Source organism: Gasterosteus aculeatus, chromosome 4, assembly GCF_964276395.1.
Source record: "Gasterosteus aculeatus chromosome 4, fGasAcu3.hap1.1, whole genome shotgun sequence".
Taxonomy (NCBI): Eukaryota; Metazoa; Chordata; class Actinopteri; order Perciformes; family Gasterosteidae; genus Gasterosteus; species Gasterosteus aculeatus.
The window spans coordinates 25,117,939-25,138,267 of NC_135691.1; the positions used below are offsets into that span (position 1 = coordinate 25,117,939).

Sequence of the window (20,329 nt, forward strand, 5' to 3'; positions counted from 1 at the left end):
TCATTATAATTATTTATTTGATTGTTTATTGTATTGAACACACTTTGGCCACAAAAGGAAAGCCATCATGGCTGACAGTTTCTGTCCATATTGGTGTTAGTCTTGTTATTCTCATGCGTGCTTCTAATAAACACCATAATCAACTCTAAAAGACTTTAGGACTTATTGAATATAAATGACATATTGGATTAACGATTCAGCTAACTTTGGCTAAATATGTTTTTCAAAACCAATATACAAAAAGTAATTTATACGACATTATATTATTCTGGAAAACATTGAAAAGCTTTTGTTCGCGGTGTTGTAGTTTATTTTGAAGACTAAAGCCGGAAATTGGCTCTCTGTAAACCTGGCAGTTTGACCACCTTCCTGAATAGACGCGCAGCGGACTTGCCGGACTTTCCCGTCTCTAAACACATTTTACTCTGCTTTTAGGTCTCTTCGTTCAGCATAAATGCCGAAACCTCGCCGCGCGGCTTCGGGTCTATTTGCCGTCTGCGTCCGTTGGTGAGTCATACAAACCGGATTTCATGTTTTTGTTTTACCACATTGACGAATAATCTCCTTCCGATTATTATGGCAGCTGTACCGTTACACCCCCAAAGACGAGCCGGTCGCGCTGTGAGTCCTTTCGAAAGTAACATTTACTCTCCAACGCCGATTCTAATTTAGGGATTCAGAAATATTGCTGATTCTGGCAGGATTTGGCCTCGAGTGTATCGGCGGACAGTTGGATCCATGCTGAGTCGAGTTTTGCTTCCTGCTTTTCAAAGCTTCCTCTGCTGGTGTGAAACGGAGCAGAAGGGAAACACCATTTACTGACTTATGTCCGTCAACTGCGACCTGCTTAAAAACCACTGGAACAGCCCGCACTGCTTCCAGCGGTATTCCTCCACTGTGCAAAATAAACACAGTTTCACCTACGTTGTACCTCTAGAATTAGTTTAATTGGATTGCTTTGTTTGTCACTTCAGGAAAAACAAATACAAAGCAACAGGAATAAGAAGCGTGGCTTTTCTGTTCAGGACAGTATCGTTCAATAACCTCGGGTCGTCGTGGCGCAGGGGTTATAGAAGGTGTGCTGGGAAGCGCAAGGTTGTTGGTTCGATTCCAGGCTGCCCCATGTTCCATGTCGAAGTGTCCCTGAGAAAGACACCTAACCCCCGATTGCTCGTCGGGCAAAATGTGAAAAAGCCATGGGTTTAAAGTGTAATGTAAGTCGCTTTGGATAAAAGCGTCTGCTCAATGACATGTAATGTAATGTAACCTTTTTAGTTGTTAATAGTTATGCTCGTCAATAGTCAGACATAAAATCCACCAACAAACATACTATCACAGCGCATAATATATCAATAATGTCAAAAGGTAAACTCAGATGTAAAAGTCAAGACGGACAGAAAAGCAACATTTCACTGGTTGGTCCGTCTGAGGGGGACTGCACTAAAGTAACGTCACTGTCTCCTGACGCGGACAGTAAAACTATTGATAAAAATGATCGTGTCATGTTTACAGGGGATTTGACGGTGTTAAAGTTGGCGTTAGTTCATTACCCTTCGAGCCAGATACTGTTAATTATGAAAGTAACAATTTAAAGAGTAGAATAAAGAAATAAGATAAGATGAAGAAGTGACCGGTGCGATCGGCTCGTCGCGTCTTAGTCGGTTGCACGTTTTCCGAGAGACAGCGAGATCCTCCTTGTGGCACGCAGTGGCTCTCAGTGGCACAACTCGCGTCAAGTAAGGGGCGGGCGTCTCAACGCCACTCAGAGTGGGCGGAGCCAGGCTCGCCGATGTTCCACGGGGGGGATCGGGAGGGAACGGCGGTGTTCCATGGGGGGGATCGGCGGTGTGTAATTCAGTGGCAACAGTGGCACTCAATGTCACAACTCGTGGCCTCAGTGGCACTCAATGGCACAACTCGTGGCCTCAGTGGCACTCAATGGCACAACTCGTGGCCTCAGTGGCACTCAATGGAACAACTCGTGGCCTCAGTGGCACTCAATGGAACAACTCAGTGGCACTCAGTGGCACTCAATGGCACAACTCGTGGCCACAGTGGCACATCAGTGGCACTCAGTGGCACTCAATGGCACAACTCGTGGCACTCAGTGGCACTCAATGGCACAACTCGTGGCCACAGTGGCACATCAGTGGCAACAGTGGCACTCAGTGGCACTCAATGGCACAACTCGTGGCACTCAATGGCACAAGTCGTGGCCACAGTGGCACAACAGTGGCACTCAGTGGCACTCAATGGCACAACAGTGGCACTCAGTGGCACTCAATGGCACAACTCGTGGCACTCAATGGCACAACTCGTGGCTACAGTGGCACATCAGTGGCAACAGTGGCACTCAGTGGCACTCAATGGCACAACTCGTGGCCCTCAATGGCACAACTCGTGGCCACAGTGGCACATCAGTGGCAACAGTGGCACTCAGTGGCACTCAATGGCACAACTCGTGACACTCAGTGGCACTCAATGGCACAACTCGTGGCCACAGTGGCACATCAGTGGCAACAGTGCCACTCAGTGGCACTCAATGGCACAACTCGTGGCACTCAGTGGCACATCAGTGGCCACTCTGGCAATTCATTGGCAACCTGTTAGGCGTCCTCAAAGTGCCACTCGATCCAAGAGGCTGCCGAGCTGTTTCTTGTTTTTTATTGACTTGAGTGGGGTTTTGTTTTTCAATTTATTGGGTTTGTTGAGCATATTTTGGCAATAAATGTTTCCTGATTCCTGATGTTGAGCATGTTGTTTTGTTATTCTAGGACTTGCACTTATTTTTCCTATTGCCACTTGTCAGAGGATATCCAAGCTGCCACAATAATACCTCCTAGATGTCAGAGTTTATTCCAATAATACTCTTTTTAAGGTTATTTTATTCTGTTATGTTTTCAATGAAAAGTGCTATTAGAACAGAAATTCAGTTACACATGAAAGCATAAATATTTGCCTAATCAATAGAGCTGAAGTTGTCATAAGTGACATTAGAAGACCATTAGAAGAATTAAATGAGACGCAGAGACTGTCAGGAAGGATATATATATATGAAATAACAAATGTAAACAAAAAGAACATTAACAATAAATAATATAAACATGTAAAAACAACCTGAAAATAAATTTAAAAAACTGAACTAGTCCCACTCTCTCTGAACAAAGCATTGACTTTGTAGCCCTTGTCAATAAACTGTGCCACAAACATTTCGTAGTCACTTCTGTACTGGAATTCCACGACAAAGACATTTATCGGTGCGTCTGCGTCGTCCTCATTTTCATCCATGGAGTTCTTGAGGTCTTGCAATGCTCGTAGCTGGTTGCCTCTGTCCATGTTGGTAATTTCAGGCAAGGTTACCTTCCCCTTAAATGCTTTTGTCTGCAACCACTTTGCTGCCAACAAGGTGTGTTCGAGCATTTTCATTTTGCCCTCATTCTGCATTTGAAGAAAAGGAGTATCATAAAAAAGGCATACATTTTAAATATATATAATTTTAATTAACATTGACTATAAAATATGAAACAATAAAAAAGCAATCCATTATATTTCAACAAGACTGTATATATACATTCTATATAGCACAACAATTACCTGTTGGTCTTTCTCATCTGTGCCTGCAGTGCTGCTGGTTGGGCTATATGCTTCACTGAACATAACGAGAATAAATCATCACACAACTTGCAGAATATACTTTTCTCTAAAAGATGAAAAGTCCAGTTATCCGAAGCAACTACATCATTTTATTATCACACATTTCTAAATTTATTAAAACATTTAATTTATCTGTTGTTAATTTTTGTTGTAGAAATCCATAATTTCTTCATTCAACACAGACTTCCTAGCACCTCTATTTATACAACCTTACTTAGAAATGAATTCACAAACAAACATTTACGTCATTAACTTCACACTTAAAAAAAACAGACCACAAATTGTCTGTCTCATAATTTTGCCTGCAGCAGCCTTCTTAAATAAAACCAGTATGTACAAAATCCACTTCTTAATATTATTTGCTTTTTTGGGGGGATAATGAATTTATATTTCATTTCTTCAATATATTTAGAATTAGCCCCTATTTGTGTCTTTTTTTAATTATTATTTCAAAGTAGGTTTTTGAGCCAATACTAGGACTCTGTCTGTGTGAATTCAACTCCAGCTGAATCTATCAACTCTGTGCTGTGGTCCATCTCTGTCCGGGATTCCCCCCTAGAACACCCACGCGTCACAATGTGTATATATCCTATAGTTAGTATTCAGATGTATACCCATCACAGACATTGGTTGGATTACTATATAAAAACAAAGACTAAAGGAGGCAGGTAAACATCACATGTAGTGTATATACAAACAAAAAAGAAAAAAATGAATATTGATTCAGTTTAGAGTTTGTTTTTTCACCTGTCCCTCCACAGAGGCACGGACTGCTGACTTCAAATCTTCATCTGCGTTTTGAACTATTAATGTGATATTACAAAAAAGCGTTTTTGTAAATTCACTTAAACATCTTCAAATGGATCAATATTATTTTCGTATTCATTTTATTCTAATCCATGAAGATCTGAAGCTCTGTTAACCTTGATCACTGCTCTCCAAACTCACTGAAAGTGCTTCGGGCAATGTCAACTTTCTTTCTGCTGTTTTTGCTCTCTTCTCTCCGAGCTGCATGTAAAGAAAAAAAGTGTTATTTAAATTGGAAACTTGAGTTGGTAGTTCGAGTTCAGAACAAGTATTCCTGTTGTGACGCCACAGAACTGCCACTTTTGCCACTGATGTGCTACTGTACCCCCGATCCCCCCCGTGGAACACCGCCGATCCCCCCCGATCCCTCCCCCGCGGAACACCGCCAATCCCCCCGCGGAACACCGCCAATCCCCCCGCGGAACACCGCCGATCCCCCCCGTGGAACACCCCCGTCTGCGCCCCCCTCCCCAACCCTCAAAGCGGAATACGTCGGACTTGAGATAGAGGTGGGGAATATGTCGTGTATCAAATAAAATAAAATAAATACAAAAAACATGCAATGAAATAAAAATAACTACAAAAAAACATCTTTACGGCAGCTAACCTGTCGCACAAACAACGGCCGTTTCCGGGAAAGCCTGGCTCCGCCCACTCGGCGTGGCGTTGCGACGCCCGCCCCTTACTTGACGCGAGTTGTGCCACTGAGAGCCACTGAGTGCCACGAATTGTGCCAATGAGAGCCACTGAGTGCCACAAGGAGGATCTCGGCCCTGCTGGGCTTTCCGAGCCGGGAGGAGAAGGGGGAGCGGAGTCAACGCAGCTGTACGTAGCGGGGGTCAGTGCGCGTTCACGGTATCGATCACAGATTTACTGATGCGGAAATGGAGAAGGCGCGCGCGGCATATTTTTGACCCGCTGATTAGCAACTAATTATGGAAACTTATAAGGAGGTGAAGCATCTAACATGCAAAAGGAAAAACAGCAGCTGAGAAAAGCCTGGCAGACAATCGCGGACCGACTGACTGAATGACTGAATTTTAAGGATTAAAAAAAATTCTTACAGCGAGAATATGTTTTACAACCATATGCACAGATCTCCATAAACTGTGTCTAATTCTAAATATCTTACAATTAATGTTCATACAGACTGGACCAAAAAGATCCTGGCAACAGGTCAAGATTATTACCTACCCCCCTCAAAATGTTGTGTGACATGAAAATGGGGAAAAAGGTTGGGGACCACTGATCTAAACAATTGCAATAGTAGGGTTTAAAATAAAACTCGTGACGGCAATAGTGACAAGTAATGCATGTCAATAAAAATAAATCAGAACACATTCAGAAGATACCAGAATAAACACGTTTGTTTTGGATCAGATCGCCAGCTGATTTAACATATGAGACTCCAGGATTAATGTTCTGGAGCAGGCTAGCTGCAAAGAACAAATCGCCATGGTTACTTTAATTCAACCTGCTTTTGTGCAACTGAGTAAAAGCTACATTTATCCAGGATGACTTAAATATCCCGGGTTAATCCCTTATCCTGGTTTTGTGCAATAGCCCTCAGGGGCCTGTTTCAATAAGGAGGTTCAACCAACTCTGAGTTAAAACTTGAACTCTGAGTTGACTTACCCTGAGATGGGAAACTCTGAGTTTTCGGTTACAGAACAGCTGAAATGAGTTAGTTCAATCAACTCTGAGTTGACCTACTCTGAGTTAAGCGCGTGCACCACAACTATAAAAAGCCATTATCAATGGAGCGCAGATATTACGAGTCACCATGGCAATAGCGCCAGACAAAAAGAGGTCTTCATATTTTTCACCAGCAGAACTGGATGTGCTTATGAAAATAGCTGCTCGAGTCAATGCGTAAGTTTACATTTGAATTACTGTTATACAGTGTTGTGTGTAATTAATTTCTATGTAATCTAAAAACTGTAATTTAATTCCGTAATTTAAAGTAAAATCTGATGTAATTGCATTAAATGCTGCATAAACTATAAAGCAATTATGTATAAAACAATAGTGGATTTAACATCAAATTTAAAAAGATATATTTTTTCAAGAATAATTCATGCAATTGTATAATGTTTATTTGAAAGCATTAAAAGTGCAGTTTCTTGTCTCTCCTTGTATTGTTCAAGTGGTTGAGGTTGATATGGGATTTAGAAAGTAATTAGTAATAAGTAGACCAATACTTTCTAGAGATAGTCATTATTACATTAATCTAATTACACTGTTGAAGAAGCCAGTTGTAGTTAGTAATATAAGTGACTTGCCCAACTGTTATAATATCAGAAGTGAAACTGGAAGAACAGTGTGTTATTCAACCTAATTTTAATTTTCATGTAGGTGCAATCCTGCAGGCATTAAAAGAACATGGCAGCAGCTGAAAATGAAATATAAAAACATAATTCAATTTAGGAAATAAAGAACACCATATAAATTGCTGTGATTTTGTGTTTATTCATTTTTATTTTATTTTGTGGTTGGTTGGTTGTGGTGGTGGATATAATGTGTATTAATCTGTGAAGACATTTCGGCATATCATATCCCGGACTACCCTTCCCTCCTGGAAATCTGCCGGGTTGATGGGGTCTTCCTCTGGGTCTTGTATTTGTAGGGCAGGGTGTTGCTCCCCTCTAATTATGGCAATTACAGGATCGTCCATAAAAGGACATGCCATTTCATTCACTTGATTTGATGCGCTCTGCGTGACTGAAATGTGCGCAATGAATGAATACCGAAAGAATGAATGAGGTGATTAAATACCACTTCCTCTTTAAAAAAGGGGAGGAGACGAAATAAACTCTGGGTTTCCCGAAGAAAACCTGCTCCCGACCAGGTTAGGTTCACAGAGTAAGTTGCCATGGTAACTGACTCTGAGTATAAGTTACCTCTCTTTCTGAAACAGGCTTGACTTACTCTGCTTTCTCAGGTTTAACATACCTCCCATTCTGAAACAGAAAACTCAGAGTTTCCCTCATTTCAGGGTTAACATACTCAGAGTTTTCACTTAACCTCCTTTCTGAAACAGGCCCCAGGTCTGCTACTCAGGTAAACAACAATGAGATGGACATTAAACGAACAGTCAACTATGTTTAAATGGATTTATTGTTCTAACCCATGGAAGAATATCAATCCCACTCATCATATTAATGGTGGCTCATTGATTTTGTTTTATAGCATATTGAGCTGAATATCTTTTTTAAATGTTTCCGGTTTTTGTTTTGAGGAAATAAGCCACTGATTAATCAACAAAGAAAAATAATCCGTGCCTTCCTGCAGTTTATTTATTTACTATTCACGTGGCTTGTTTTCCAAATTTTAAGTCACCAAAAGAATACCTTTTAAACAGCAGTTGACCCAAAGGTCAGAGGTCACAGCTCAGTATTCCCTGATGGATACGTGGCTGTTATTGCAAATATCTACTTGACTCTTGACACTAATTAATTTATCCGGAAGTGAATTAGTTGCATTACTGGCACTTCTGCTGTTAACTAAAGGAAGATGAGATGAGTATGCGATCTTGTCACACATGTCTTCTGTCTGTCTCCCACCAGCTAGGTGATGGACGGGGAGCAAAATCAGCTGAGCGACGAAGAGCCCAAAATCCTGCGAGAAGAGACCCGGAGAAGAAGAAGAAAGAAGGCCATCTCGTCCTCCTCTTGCCCCTCCATGGATCAGATCTCTGTCGAGTTCGTCCTGCCCACCGCGGCGCGCGGCGGCAGTGGCACCGAAATTCTGCTGTTGGAGGTCGCCGGAAACTGGACGGTGGAGCAGGTCACCTGATCTCCTGGTGTACCCTCAGCACTGTGGATTTTGACCATTGTTGAACAGAGAAATATTCTGTGCCACGTTCCGTTCCCCACAGGTGAAAGCTCAGGTGTGGCTGAAGGCGGTGACCCTCAACCTCTGTCCGGACTTCTACCAGCGGTTTTCCCCCGACCACTGCATCCTGCTGTACCAGAAGAAAGGCAACGTGTGTGAGATCTACGACAAGCACCAGGTGTTCCAGACGCTGGACTGCATCCGCTACTGGAGAGGTACCCTCCGCTGACAGACCCTGACGCTGAAACGGGCCACTTCAAAACTTCTGTTTAAAAAAAAAATAATAATAATGTCTCTAAAGCCCTCAAGAAGGACGTGGGGCGGATCCAGCTTGTCCCACGTCCACAGCCCGCAGACGACTCCCTGCAGTACCAGAGCTACCTGAACTACCTGATCGGCTACGACGTGACCGACGTGAGTAACGTGCACGACGACGAGCTGGAGTTCACGCGCAGGAAGCTGCTGACGCCGCGGCGCATCGAGCTGACCGACCGCGATGCCAAACTCTACTCCATGGACCCCTGGGTGGCCCGCAAGCCGCTGCCCGAGCACCTGCTCAGCAAGGTGTGTGTGGAGGTTACGCCCTACATGCAGTTACAAAAATGTCCGATCTCAGAGATTCAGATCTCGTCCTGCTGTTTTCAAACATCCTTGACACCCCCAGCAGCCTTTTCTCAACCACCTCTCCAGCACAAAGATCTTTTATCAGTCTGATTTGTCTTTTTTGCAGAGTAATACCTCAGTCTTAAATCTTTCTAATTAAATTTTTCACTTTCCTCGATATTTCCGCCTTTCAGGTCAGCAACGCTCACGTCCTTTTGGTGATCCACATCAGCACGGCCAGCCAAACCATCAAGGTCTCCCTCCAGGACACGCCGGCGCAGGTAGACGAGGGCGGTTGTGAACCTCGTGTTTTTTTTTCTTTTGTCACTGCTCCATCTTCTGAAAACTTCCCATCCTGTTTAGGTGTTGGCGAGCTTTTTCGCCAAGACGGCAAATAAGAGAGTTTTATTGGGCATTCCTCAGAACATGTGCGAGGCCGACTTTGTGCTACGTGTGTGTGGAAGGTATGTAAGAGTCTGCAACGCACCATAACTCCATGACATTTTTTATTTTTTACAATTGATAACTGTTCGCACAGGGAGGAGTACCTGTATGGGGATAAACCGCTTCAGGACTTCAACTGGATTCGTCAGTGTCTGAAGAACGGGGACGAAATCCATCTGGTTCTGGAGTCTCCCCCTGACACAGACCTGGATCTGGTCCAGAAGGAGGACTGGGCACAAGTGGACGACTGCACTGGAGTGGCAGGTAGTCGGTTAGATTAAAGCTCAGCTCTGTGGCTTATTTATTTTTGGTCAAGACTATTTCAATAACAAAATGTTTGTATATTTGATGATGAAACAACCGTCATTGCGATGTGTCCATCCTCGTACAAGCCCATGGGTGGGGACTTCCACGTCACAGGTTCAAGGACTCAAGCCAGTCACAGGGAGCAGTGGAACACAGTTTATTGGTCATTAATTGAGTGTGTAGGAAGATACGCTACACGCCATATCACCCCTCTCTTCGTCGTCTTCGTCTTTCCTTCTCCCAACGATGCCTCACTCCGTCCTTTCTCTCCGCTCTCTCTTTTCCCCGTTCAGTTGTTTGTTTCCCTTTGCTCCCCTTAATTATTAGATAATTGCTTTCACCTTCTCCTCGTTAGGCCCGGAAGTCTCTACACGGCTCGGGGGTGGAGCCATCTGGCCGCAATATACCTCCCCTCCAACACCCACCCCCTCACCTCTCCCTGTAGTCTACCACAATGTGTACACATTTGCTGTAGCCGAGAGCTTCTCTCAGAGGTAATAATTATGGTCTTTGTCAGGTACCCATGAGCAGTTGACCATCGACGAGAAGGACCATGAGCGGGTGTTCACCGTCTCTATGTGGGACTGTAACAGGAAGTTCAGAGTGAAGGTGCTGGGTATCGACATCCCATTCCTCCCCAAAATCCCAGAGTTCATCGTCTTCATAGAAGCCAGCATCTTCCACGGCCAGCAGCTTTTAGCCCAGGTGATCAAAGCTTTTAAGAACAAAAATAAGATCTGCTGATCTATAATGATTTATGTGTTTAATGTGATACAGCTCGATGTGGCTGCTCCTTTTGTTTATATACGTATTTTATGATTGTGATGAATGACTAACATCAGCGCTAATTTTGTTGATGCAGGTATTGCTTGTTTGAATGAAGTCGCAAGCTGTAACAGAAGGAAATGTTAAGCAAACAGTGAAATTGAAATAAAATCTGTTGCCCGTGAAGGCATTTTGAATACAAAACAATATCAAGAATACAGAATGTAAACCCATCGAATGGATATCCAGCAATAATGGCAATGGGGATTGATTTTATTGAAGTTGCCTAGTTGTATAGATAACGGCCACAAGGTCCTAATTATCTTCAATATTTGATACTCAGTTTAAATACAAAACTATATTTTTAGACTGGAGTGAACTGTCCATTGAAGGATTATAGCTTAAAACTAAAGTCTGCAAAGAGAGTACGCTTTGGACAGTATATTGAAGTTTAACCCGTCCTGTACTGTCTCAGGAGAGGACGTGCTCTAAAAACTTCAGCGAAGAAGTGCTGTGGAACTGCTGGTTGGAGTTTAACATAAAGATCAGGGATCTGCCTAAAGGAGCGCGACTCAACCTCCAGGTAAACCTTTAGACAGACTGGATGACCACAGCCTTTGGTTGTTTCAGCATTCACCTTTCAATTTGACAATGTACGTTATGGCAACTTTGTTGGAGTGGATAGTCTTTGTACTATCAAGGCTTTTCTGTGACTTTTTCTTTTTTTCGGGCTGTAAGAAAATATTGATGTTTTGCGATACTGTATTTATTGTGTAAAACAATGTATGGATTTAATCAATACCTTTTGGTTTCAGTCACCATGTTTTTGGGTTAGGTAAAAAAAAAAGTATCACCTTTTCATACGATATTGCATCGGGATCCGCTTCCTTTCGCCACGTTCTTGCCCATTCTCGGTGCGGCTATTTCTCCCTCACAGGTGGTCTGTGGGAAGCAGCCTCCGACGGCAAACTCCAAAGGCGCCTCCGCCTACCAGGATAATGCACCGGGAGCTGGCAGCCATGAAGGTAAGCTGTAATTTGGATTCGACCGCTGCGTCATTCTGACAACACCCCGACCGAGTCCTGCATTCGTGTGTCTTTTCAGGAAAGACCAAAAGCCGCCTCCTGTACTACGTCAACCTGCTGCTGATCGACCACCGCTCCCTGCTGCGCCAGGGCGAGTTCATCCTCCACATGTGGAAAATGCCGGAGAAGAGCGAGGAGAGCAGCAGCAGCATCAACGCGGACAAGCTCACCTCGGCCACCAACCCGGACAAGGCCTCCGCCATGGCCGTCGCCATCCTGCTGGACAAGTACTGTTACCCGGTGGTGCTGCCCAAGAGCCGCAACCTCGTGTGCCGTGACGCCGGGGGCGAGGAGGTGGAAGGGGGCGAGCGAGGCCAGAGGGAGATGCCCAACCACCTGAAGAAGCAGTTTGCGGCCATCGTGGCCACCGACCCCCTGCACCCTCTCAGCCCAGAGGACAAAGAGCTGCTGTGGCACTTCAGGCACGAATGCATGCGCGACCCCAGGTGCTCTCTCAATTTTATTCGAACAAGAAACCGGAGACCAAATGTCACATCGCTGTTGATATAACTTTGATCTCATCTTCAGGGCCTACCCGAAGCTCTTGGGTTCAGTCAAGTGGGGAAGACAGGAAGACGTTTTGGCGACACACCGGCTGCTGGAGCGCAGCAGCGCGTGGGACAGCAGGTAGACGTCCCTCTCTTGCCACCACAATACACAGCCGTCCCTCAGCATCCTTTCACCTGTCCTTGTCTTCTTCAGCGGCCTGGATGTTGGCCTGGCCATGCAGCTGCTGGACTGCCACTACTCGGACGCCCAGGTCCGCTCCATGGCCGTCAGGAAGCTGGAGACTCTGGAGGACGACGATGTGCTCAGATACCTCCTGCAGCTCGTACAGGTGCGTCACCCGATTCACCCGATACTCGCTGCATGTTTGCGTCCTGACATTTTTCCAAAAGCTAGTCAGCTGTGGTCAGCTTTGCATATGAATGAAGAGCTGAGGCCAACAAAGGGCCCTTTGGTCTGAAATGACTCTCACCATTACGGCGTTGTGTCTGAAAGGTGAGCGTTATTGATATGTGCAGGGTGTCTTTCCAAAATGTATTTGCACTCACATGGTAAGGCTCTGCTGTCTGAATTTAAATTCTCCTTTAAAAAGAAAAATAACTTGCGTTGCAAAGGTGTCAGACTAGTTTCATCCACAATTCCACACATACTGCCCAACTTCGGCTCTCCTTACTCTTCAATCTCAACGTACATACATAGTACATACAATTAAGCACAGTTTCTGTTCATATGAACATACTGTATGCAATTTGTAATGTGTGGGAGAGCAGAGTACCAAGGCTGCCATCCACGGTGCTATCTTAACTATATTTGGAATGCAAATGACACCGAACCCTGCTGTCTGTCTGTTTTTCACCTCTGATCTTTCAATCTTTTCTCCATGCTTCCTTCAGTAAATATTCAAATAGTCATCCTGTGCGTGAGCAGAATGGGCTCTTGTGTTTTCACTGCCACTGTCCACTTCTTGCCTCATCACTCTGAACATAATGGCTGGATTCAAATTGTAAAAAAAGAAAAATTAAATAAAAAAATCACCCCCCTAACGTCTATTCCTAACCACTATTCTTTGACCTCTGTGGAAAATGTCACAGGGTCAAGAAAAGATGGTTAGGAGAATTCATGAGTAGTGTGAGATGCATGTAATGGTAAAATATGTTGTAACATTTGTCTTGTGCTAAACCCGTGTCTCAAGTGTCTATATTTGACCCGGATGTGCAAAATCAAAAAGATTGAAGGTTTCCATATGGAGCTATGTCTGAAGAAGGGAGTTAAATTGCTCTCACAGGCGCTCAAACAAAGGAACGGTGTGTGTTACCCTCATCTTCACCTGGGTTCTTATCTCAACCTGATTTGCAGCTTCTCGTGCCCGGCACTAGCCTTCACATGTGTATAAAAAAAAAGCGTTTTTACTGCTCGGAGACGCGATTACACAGAACGCTGAAATATGTGCTCGTGTGTTCAACCTCCTGCTTTTAAGCAATAGTTAGAGCCAGATATCTGCGGAGAATTGCTCATGTAATCTTTTTCTCTTCTAAATAAATGTTAACTTTTTGACATTAATTGATCAACGTGCTGCGATTCTTCTCATCAACTAACTCGGGGGGGATTGGAGATCCCGACAGTAGTTAGGAAAGGACGATTGCGGTGTTTGGAGAATCCGACCTCGCCTTCACTAAGTTACGTATTCTAAGCAGAGGTGAAACTACAACTATAATTATATTATATATATTATATCCCATTTGTGCCAATAATCCCCTAAATCATACACATTGCTCCTTTTTATTGGTAATATATTTTATTCCAGTCTCAGGGATTGTCTGGAATCCCTGAGACCTTGTCAAAAATGTCATTCACTTTCCTAATTTAAAAAAGATTAGAATGTCGCGATTACGTCTTTGCTCGCATCTACTCTCAGATTAAGGCTCCGATGTTGATGTACAACCACACTACCTGGCCTAAAACATTTTCAAAACAAACTTCGATAGCTTCCTGTGTGTTCATAAAACCTGAAAATCATGTCATATATTAGATTCATTCATTGAACATATTTCTGAGTGCTTGTGTGTGTTTGTCCTGCAGGCCGTCAAGTTTGAGCCGTACCATGACAGCGCCCTGGTCAGGTTCCTGCTGAAGAGAGCTCTGAGGGTGAGCAGGACACATATCTGGCCTGAGAGTGTCCCCCCCCCCCCCCCCCCCACTGTCTTCCCGTGTGTGTGTGTGTGTGTGTGTGTGTGTTTTCTTGTAGTTTCTATCCCTCAGTCCATTCATCTGTCAGTGTGTGTGCGTGTTCTCCAAACGCTGAAAAGGTTTTATCAAATATCTTAAGCATCAACATTTCCATGGACTGAAGTTATGTTACTCCTGTTTTTGTTTTTTTAAAGCCTTGCCTCTTTTCTTTGTGGTTTTCTCTCCACAGAGTAAGCGTATTGGCCATTTTCTCTTCTGGTTCCTGCGCAGTGAGATCGCCCAGTCCATGCATTACCAGCAGAGGTATGCTGTCCTGCTAGAGGCCTACCTCAGAGGCTGCGGTGAAGACATGCTGCAGGACTTCAGGAAGCAGGTGAGCTGATGCGTCGTGCCCCTGTACGCGGCTCCTCAAATGATGCAGCGTAGATTGAACGAGACATGCAGTTGAGCTCTTTCAGTCACTGACGTGATGAAGTTCTTCAGGTGGAGATGACGGAGGCTCTGCAGAAAGTCACCCGCGAGATGAAGGCCATGTCCGCCGACAAGTGCGACATTACTGCACAAGGTGAGGCAGAGCTCCACAGCAACCTTTCCACTGCAACACGTCCTTTGGTTACGTCATCAGTGATGAAGAGTCACTAAGTCAATTTAATCCAGAATTCTACCACAGTAAAAGTTGTACTTTCTACGTTACTACTTTTTAAGAGGGAAATATTATACTTTTGACTACACCATTTATTTTTTAGGAATAAATGAAATACACCAGTATGAAAATGAAAACAATTTGCTCCATTAAAATACTAAACTACTAAAGAGCCTATTTAACTGCGGAGCGAGTACTTAACTACTCCAAGTTAATTTTCCTGATTGTATGCTAAACACTTTTGCTCAGCTACTTATTATAAGGTAGTTGTTACTGTTGCATGTGACTGTTGGCAAAGCTGCAAGACCTCCAACTCCCGTCGTTCTATGAAGCGGAAAAAATGTTAATGCAGTGACACTGAAGCTGTGTGTGGCGTTGTGTGTCAGTGGTGTTCCAGTTGCGTCAGAAGCTGGAGACTCTGCAGTCGTCTGGTCTGCCGGAGAGTTTCAGGGTCCCTTACGATCCTGGACTGAGAGCTGGAGCCCTGATGGTGAGAAACACACACACACACACAGAAGAAAACCAATGATAACCAACTTGTAAAGCCAGTTTTGTGATTGCAATTAAAGCAAATTAAAAGATGGATGTCAAGGTGTGAATACCTGCAGTATGAACGCGGCTTGTGAACGTGCAGATTGAGCAGTGCAAAGTGATGGCGTCCAAGAAGAAGCCGCTGTGGCTGCAGTTCAAAAGGGCCGACCTAACGACTCTGTCGAGAGACCCCATCGGCATCATCTTCAAAGAGGGCGACGACCTCAGACAGGACATGCTCATCCTGCAGGTGAGCGCCGGTGCAGCCTCTGCGGCACAGCATGTTATCAGGGAGAAGAAAAAAAAATCCTGCTCGTGTCCCTTCAGATCCTGCTGATAATGGAGTCCATCTGGGAGACCGAAACACTGGATCTGTGTCTGTTGCCGTACGGCTGCATCTCCACTGGGAACAGAATAGGTAAGATACTGGAAGGGGAATGAGTTAATTATGAAAAGCCAATGTTAGACACCCCCTTGAATCTTGTCATTTTGCAGGTATGATAGAGATTGTGAAGGACGCCACCACCATCGCTAACATCCAGCAAAGTGTCATGGGAAGCACCGGGGCGTTCAAAGACGAAATCCTCTCCCAGTGGCTGCGGGACAAGTGTGTCAGCGAGGACAAGGTATACATCGCAAACCAGAATGATTTTCAGCAGAAACCCAGTGACAAGTTGCAGAACACTTTGTCTCCACTGCGGCTCCGTTTATCAGACGTCACAGTGTGACAGACAGGAAGGAAACACTCAACAAGGGGTGTTTGCAACACAAACGCACAACGTTGTGCTGTGACACCTGCCACCCCCAGAGTGTGTAAATGTTACCGCTGTATTTGTTTTTCTATCCAATTCGGATCAATTTTTTCATCTGTTAGCTTTAATGATTTAGGAAAGGTCCCTTGACACTGCTCTGCAGAATGTTTATTGTCTGGTACACGTTAACGCACCATTTATGTTACATCTACAGTGAGGGATTCAACGAAAGGCCATAATTACTCCGAGTGGCACAGCTGAGAGACGTTCACTTCACGCCACCAGACTGCATTCCATTCTATTCTCATTCAATCTAATATTTCAAAGTAGAAACCTTCCTCTCTGAGGCCCTCCGACTGAACCTCTAGGTCACGGCCCCGTTATTGCCCCAGATCAGGGGTCAGCAAAACGCTGCTCCTGAGCCGCATGCGGCTACCGAGCCCCTTATTCTTTTTATTTAACTTTTGGCACCGTGGGCAATATTTCAAACAGAACAGCGCTTGATGTTTGAGGTAATACTGAAAATATGTATATTTTTAATGCTATATTTGTCAACTAAAATGTGCGTCACATCATATTACTGTCAGCTAAAAACCACAGCGCACAGCGTCTTTGGGAAATCACAAATCAAATTTTCAATGAAGTAATATATTGTCTGACCAGTTTTTAATGATGATGCAGGAACAAATGGGCTTAAAGAATCCTCTGCGAAGTCTGCGAGCATTAAGAGACAGACGAACAGATTATCTGTTGTTTTGTTTTAATGAGATCTGTGAATATAAAATGGCACAGAGCTACAGTTGATCTGTGAACAACGACAATCTTGATGTATGATGGCGTGCCCTCCCTCTCGTTGTAGTTCCAGCAGGCGGTGGAGAGGTTCCTGTACTCCTGTGGAGGCTACTGTGTGGCTACCTACGTTCTGGGTATCGGGGATCGCCACAATGATAACATCATGATCACTGAATCTGGTAATGACATCGTATGTCTGAACTTTAATCAAGAATATGGTTATAGTTGTAATATTAATTTTTATTTTTTAGGCCTATCACTCATTTTTCTGGTCAAAGGTATTCATAAGTGAAAATGTGACTCATAAACATACACACCAACACAATACAAACTAAACCATATTCAAATCAGTGTTATACAAACTGCATATTGAATTTAAACCTTTGTAAGCGTTTGTAAAACATGTTTGGTAACATCGAAGAAATAAGCAAGAATAAGATCGATCCGAATATTCATCCAACTGGAAAAAAACAGGCTCAGTGTTGCCAATTAAATAAATACACTCCTATGTCGAAAATTAAGTGCGGAGTTCAGGAGATGACAAACACGTACCTCCTTTGTGTTTCTGCAGGGAATCTCTTCCACATCGACTTTGGTCACATCTTGGGGAATTACAAGAGCTTCATGGGGATCAGTAAGGAGTGGGTTCCCTTCGTTCTCACGCCGGACTTCCTCTACGTCATGGGAACGACGGGAAAGAAGAGTAGCCCCCATTTTCAGAAATTCCAGGTGCAGCAAAGGGGATATTTTGTTTTTGTTTTCATGAGAATACCATAAAAGCTGAGCTCAGCCCCTGTTGCTAAAAGATGCATTAGTCTGTTGTAAATATGCTTTTCATTTCCCTAACGTTTGTCTCAGGACGTGTGTGTGAAGGCTTACCTCGCCCTTCGGCACCACACCAACCTGCTCATCATCCTCTTCTCCATGATGCTAATGACCGGTATGACTTCCACCTTTATAATAGCTAAAGATTATGTGGGCCCTTTCCACAGCGGAACAAAACTGTTACCTTTGGTCATTCCTCCCAGTTAAGATGTGTATCTAAAACTCAAGAATTAAGCCATTCAGTGTTTTTGTCAGTCACTTATTTAAAAGAAGACAGAACAAATCAATCCAAAGTATTTCTGAGGAAATTTAGGAGAGCTACTGATAAATTCCCCTTGCTGGCTGAAAAGATGACTCTTATTATTATTATTATTATTATTTTTTTTAACAGGCATGCCCCAGCTGACCAGCAAGGAGGACATTGAGTACATCCGTGAGGCACTGACTGTCGGCCGCAGCGAAGACGAGGCCCAGCGCCACCTACTGGACCAGATAGAGATCTGCCGGGAGAAGGGCTGGATGGTGCAGATCAACTGGTTTGTTCACCTGGTGTTGGGGATCAAACAGGGTGTAGAGAAACGCTCTACTTAGGCCTCTGGTTTATTAGGAAAGGTTAAAATTGTCTTCAGGCATATCTGTTTGTTAATTTTCATTTGACGTACCGTATTTTCCGCACTCCAAGGCGCACTTAAAAGCCTTTAATTTTCTCAAACGACAGTGCGCCTTATAATCCGGAGTGCCTTATATATATGGATCAATTGGTTAATCGGTTGATCCAAACTGGTTTTACACGGCGCTCAAGGCGCTCTGCCAAACATGCCAAAGCTCGGTCTACGACGGCGAGATGCTGAGCGGCGCTCAAGCGCGTGAGATATGGAGCTTGTTTCAGGACGCCTTGGAGAAACAAAGCTGTCGTTCTTGCCAAGCACTTAACGAGATTAAAGAGCGAGAGACGGTCCCCTTTTCTTTACAGTAGCTGAACCATCTTAACGGGGAAAATAAGTTATTCTAAAAGGGGCCCTTGGCAGGCAGCGCGGCTGGAGAGCAGCCGAAGATTTAAGGCGTGGATGGCTAGCGGACGCAGCTCGCAGCATCGATCAGACCCTGAAAGCACAGTTTCCACCTCCCCACATCCCCCCCCATCCACCCGCCCCGACGTCAAACGTTTGACTGCAGTATCTTATGCGCCTTATAATCCGGTACGCCTTATAGTGCGGAAAATACGGTAAATAGTTATGCAAACAAGATCCATACATGCTAAACTAAATGAGTCTAAACATTCTGCGTTTGTATGTTTTTATTACACTGCTTGGACCAAGTCAAACATGGAAGGCGAAGCTCAATTTTTTTCTTGTTGTCCTAGTTTTTAAACAACATGACTTCTCATTTCCACACATTTTGTACTGTTTCTCAAATGGGAAATGCTTAAAACTGTGGGGTATGATTTTGGTCAAAAAAACCTTTGAGAATAAAAAACAAACCAGAATAAGGAATTGGATCTTTGCACACACTTCTTTTTATCCTTTGAAAAACTAAAGCTACTTCTGGTTTCTAGTTGTCATTCCCAGCTGAAAAAAAAAACATTTCTCTCACATTTCCTTTGCATTGTTTTCATTTCAAAACGTAGTATGTTACACTGTTTATTGGATTCCCACTGAGATAGTTCTACACTGTCTGGTAGATTGTATTTTGGAAGATCAGTCTACATGTTTAATATTGAAAACATAAATGATGTATTAAAATTCCAGTTTGATCATGCTAATTTATAACTGCTGTAATGGACTGTTGTTAAAGGCTCTGCTTCCTGGTCTGTTGGTGACATTTAGCACATGCTGGTCAGTGCTGTGATCACGTAGATGGTGGAACTCGTTTGTTTTTTATATTTGCCTACAACCAATGATTTTGATATTTTTATTACATTATCAATGCAAAGTTAAAATGATTCTGTGCAAGATCACTTATGTCTTAAATGTTTATGCTGGATCAAAAAAATAAGACAAGCCAACTTTAACTGAGAGAAACAAGCTTTCACTCAATTCTTCTGTCGAAATGAATTTTTACAAATGTATGAAATCACATTTAGAGACAGACGGTTTATTATATGAGGCAAAACAAAACTCACAATTATGAGGTTGTATTAACAATCAAATTATTGTTCTATTATATAGGAGCAATTTATTTCCTTGTTGGAGATGAAAGCTACAACAAGCTTCAGCAGTTTGAAAGACTTCTCTATTATTAAACAAGGCTATTAAACCTTTATTTTCTACTAATGTCTGTTGTGACTGTCAATTTGAATCATTTATATTGAAAATAGAATGTATATGTAATGATATCAGGGTATTGAAGTTATGTTATCAGTTATCAAACTTGAACTGCTTGTTTGCATGTAATACTTAAAATAGTGCACATTTCTGTCCCTTCTGTCTTGCCTTTTTATATGCTTGTCTTAAAAAATCCTACAAACTGAAGGAAAATGTTGTTCTTGCCTCATGTAATACATAAACAGTGATAGTCAATATTATCCACAAGATGGCGCAACACCATAAGCCTTCTAGAGTTACAGCATTTGACTATCACTAACGAGCCTCCTC

General features: G+C 43.4%; 1 protein-coding gene across 5 annotated transcripts; it reads left to right on the plus strand.

Annotated features, from left to right (window-relative positions):
• Window positions 1–335: 335 nt before the first annotated feature.
• On the plus strand, window positions 336–20,206 carry pik3cg (phosphatidylinositol-4,5-bisphosphate 3-kinase, catalytic subunit gamma). Of its 5 annotated transcripts, none has more exons than XM_040174079.2 (24): window positions 336–507; window positions 8,028–8,247; window positions 8,339–8,510; window positions 8,597–8,859; window positions 9,093–9,179; window positions 9,262–9,362; window positions 9,437–9,606; window positions 10,166–10,353; window positions 10,889–10,996; window positions 11,351–11,438; window positions 11,518–11,944; window positions 12,027–12,125; window positions 12,201–12,336; window positions 14,085–14,150; window positions 14,422–14,565; window positions 14,676–14,757; window positions 15,222–15,325; window positions 15,470–15,616; window positions 15,694–15,784; window positions 15,862–15,992; window positions 16,978–17,089; window positions 17,482–17,639; window positions 17,769–17,850; window positions 18,127–20,206. In XM_040174079.2, exons 2-24 carry the CDS (start codon window positions 8,035–8,037, stop codon window positions 18,324–18,326), a joined length of 3,369 nt encoding a protein of 1,122 aa, XP_040030013.2. In that variant the 5' UTR covers window positions 336–507; window positions 8,028–8,034; the 3' UTR covers window positions 18,327–20,206. The 5 variants fall into 5 exon arrangements, with proteins under 5 accessions (XP_040030013.2, XP_040030016.2, XP_040030015.2 ...); XM_040174082.2 differs by having other exon boundaries at window positions 371–507; window positions 8,032–8,247; XM_040174081.2 differs by lacking the exon at window positions 336–507 and adding an exon at window positions 5,144–5,286.
• Window positions 20,207–20,329: the final 123 nt, after the last annotated feature.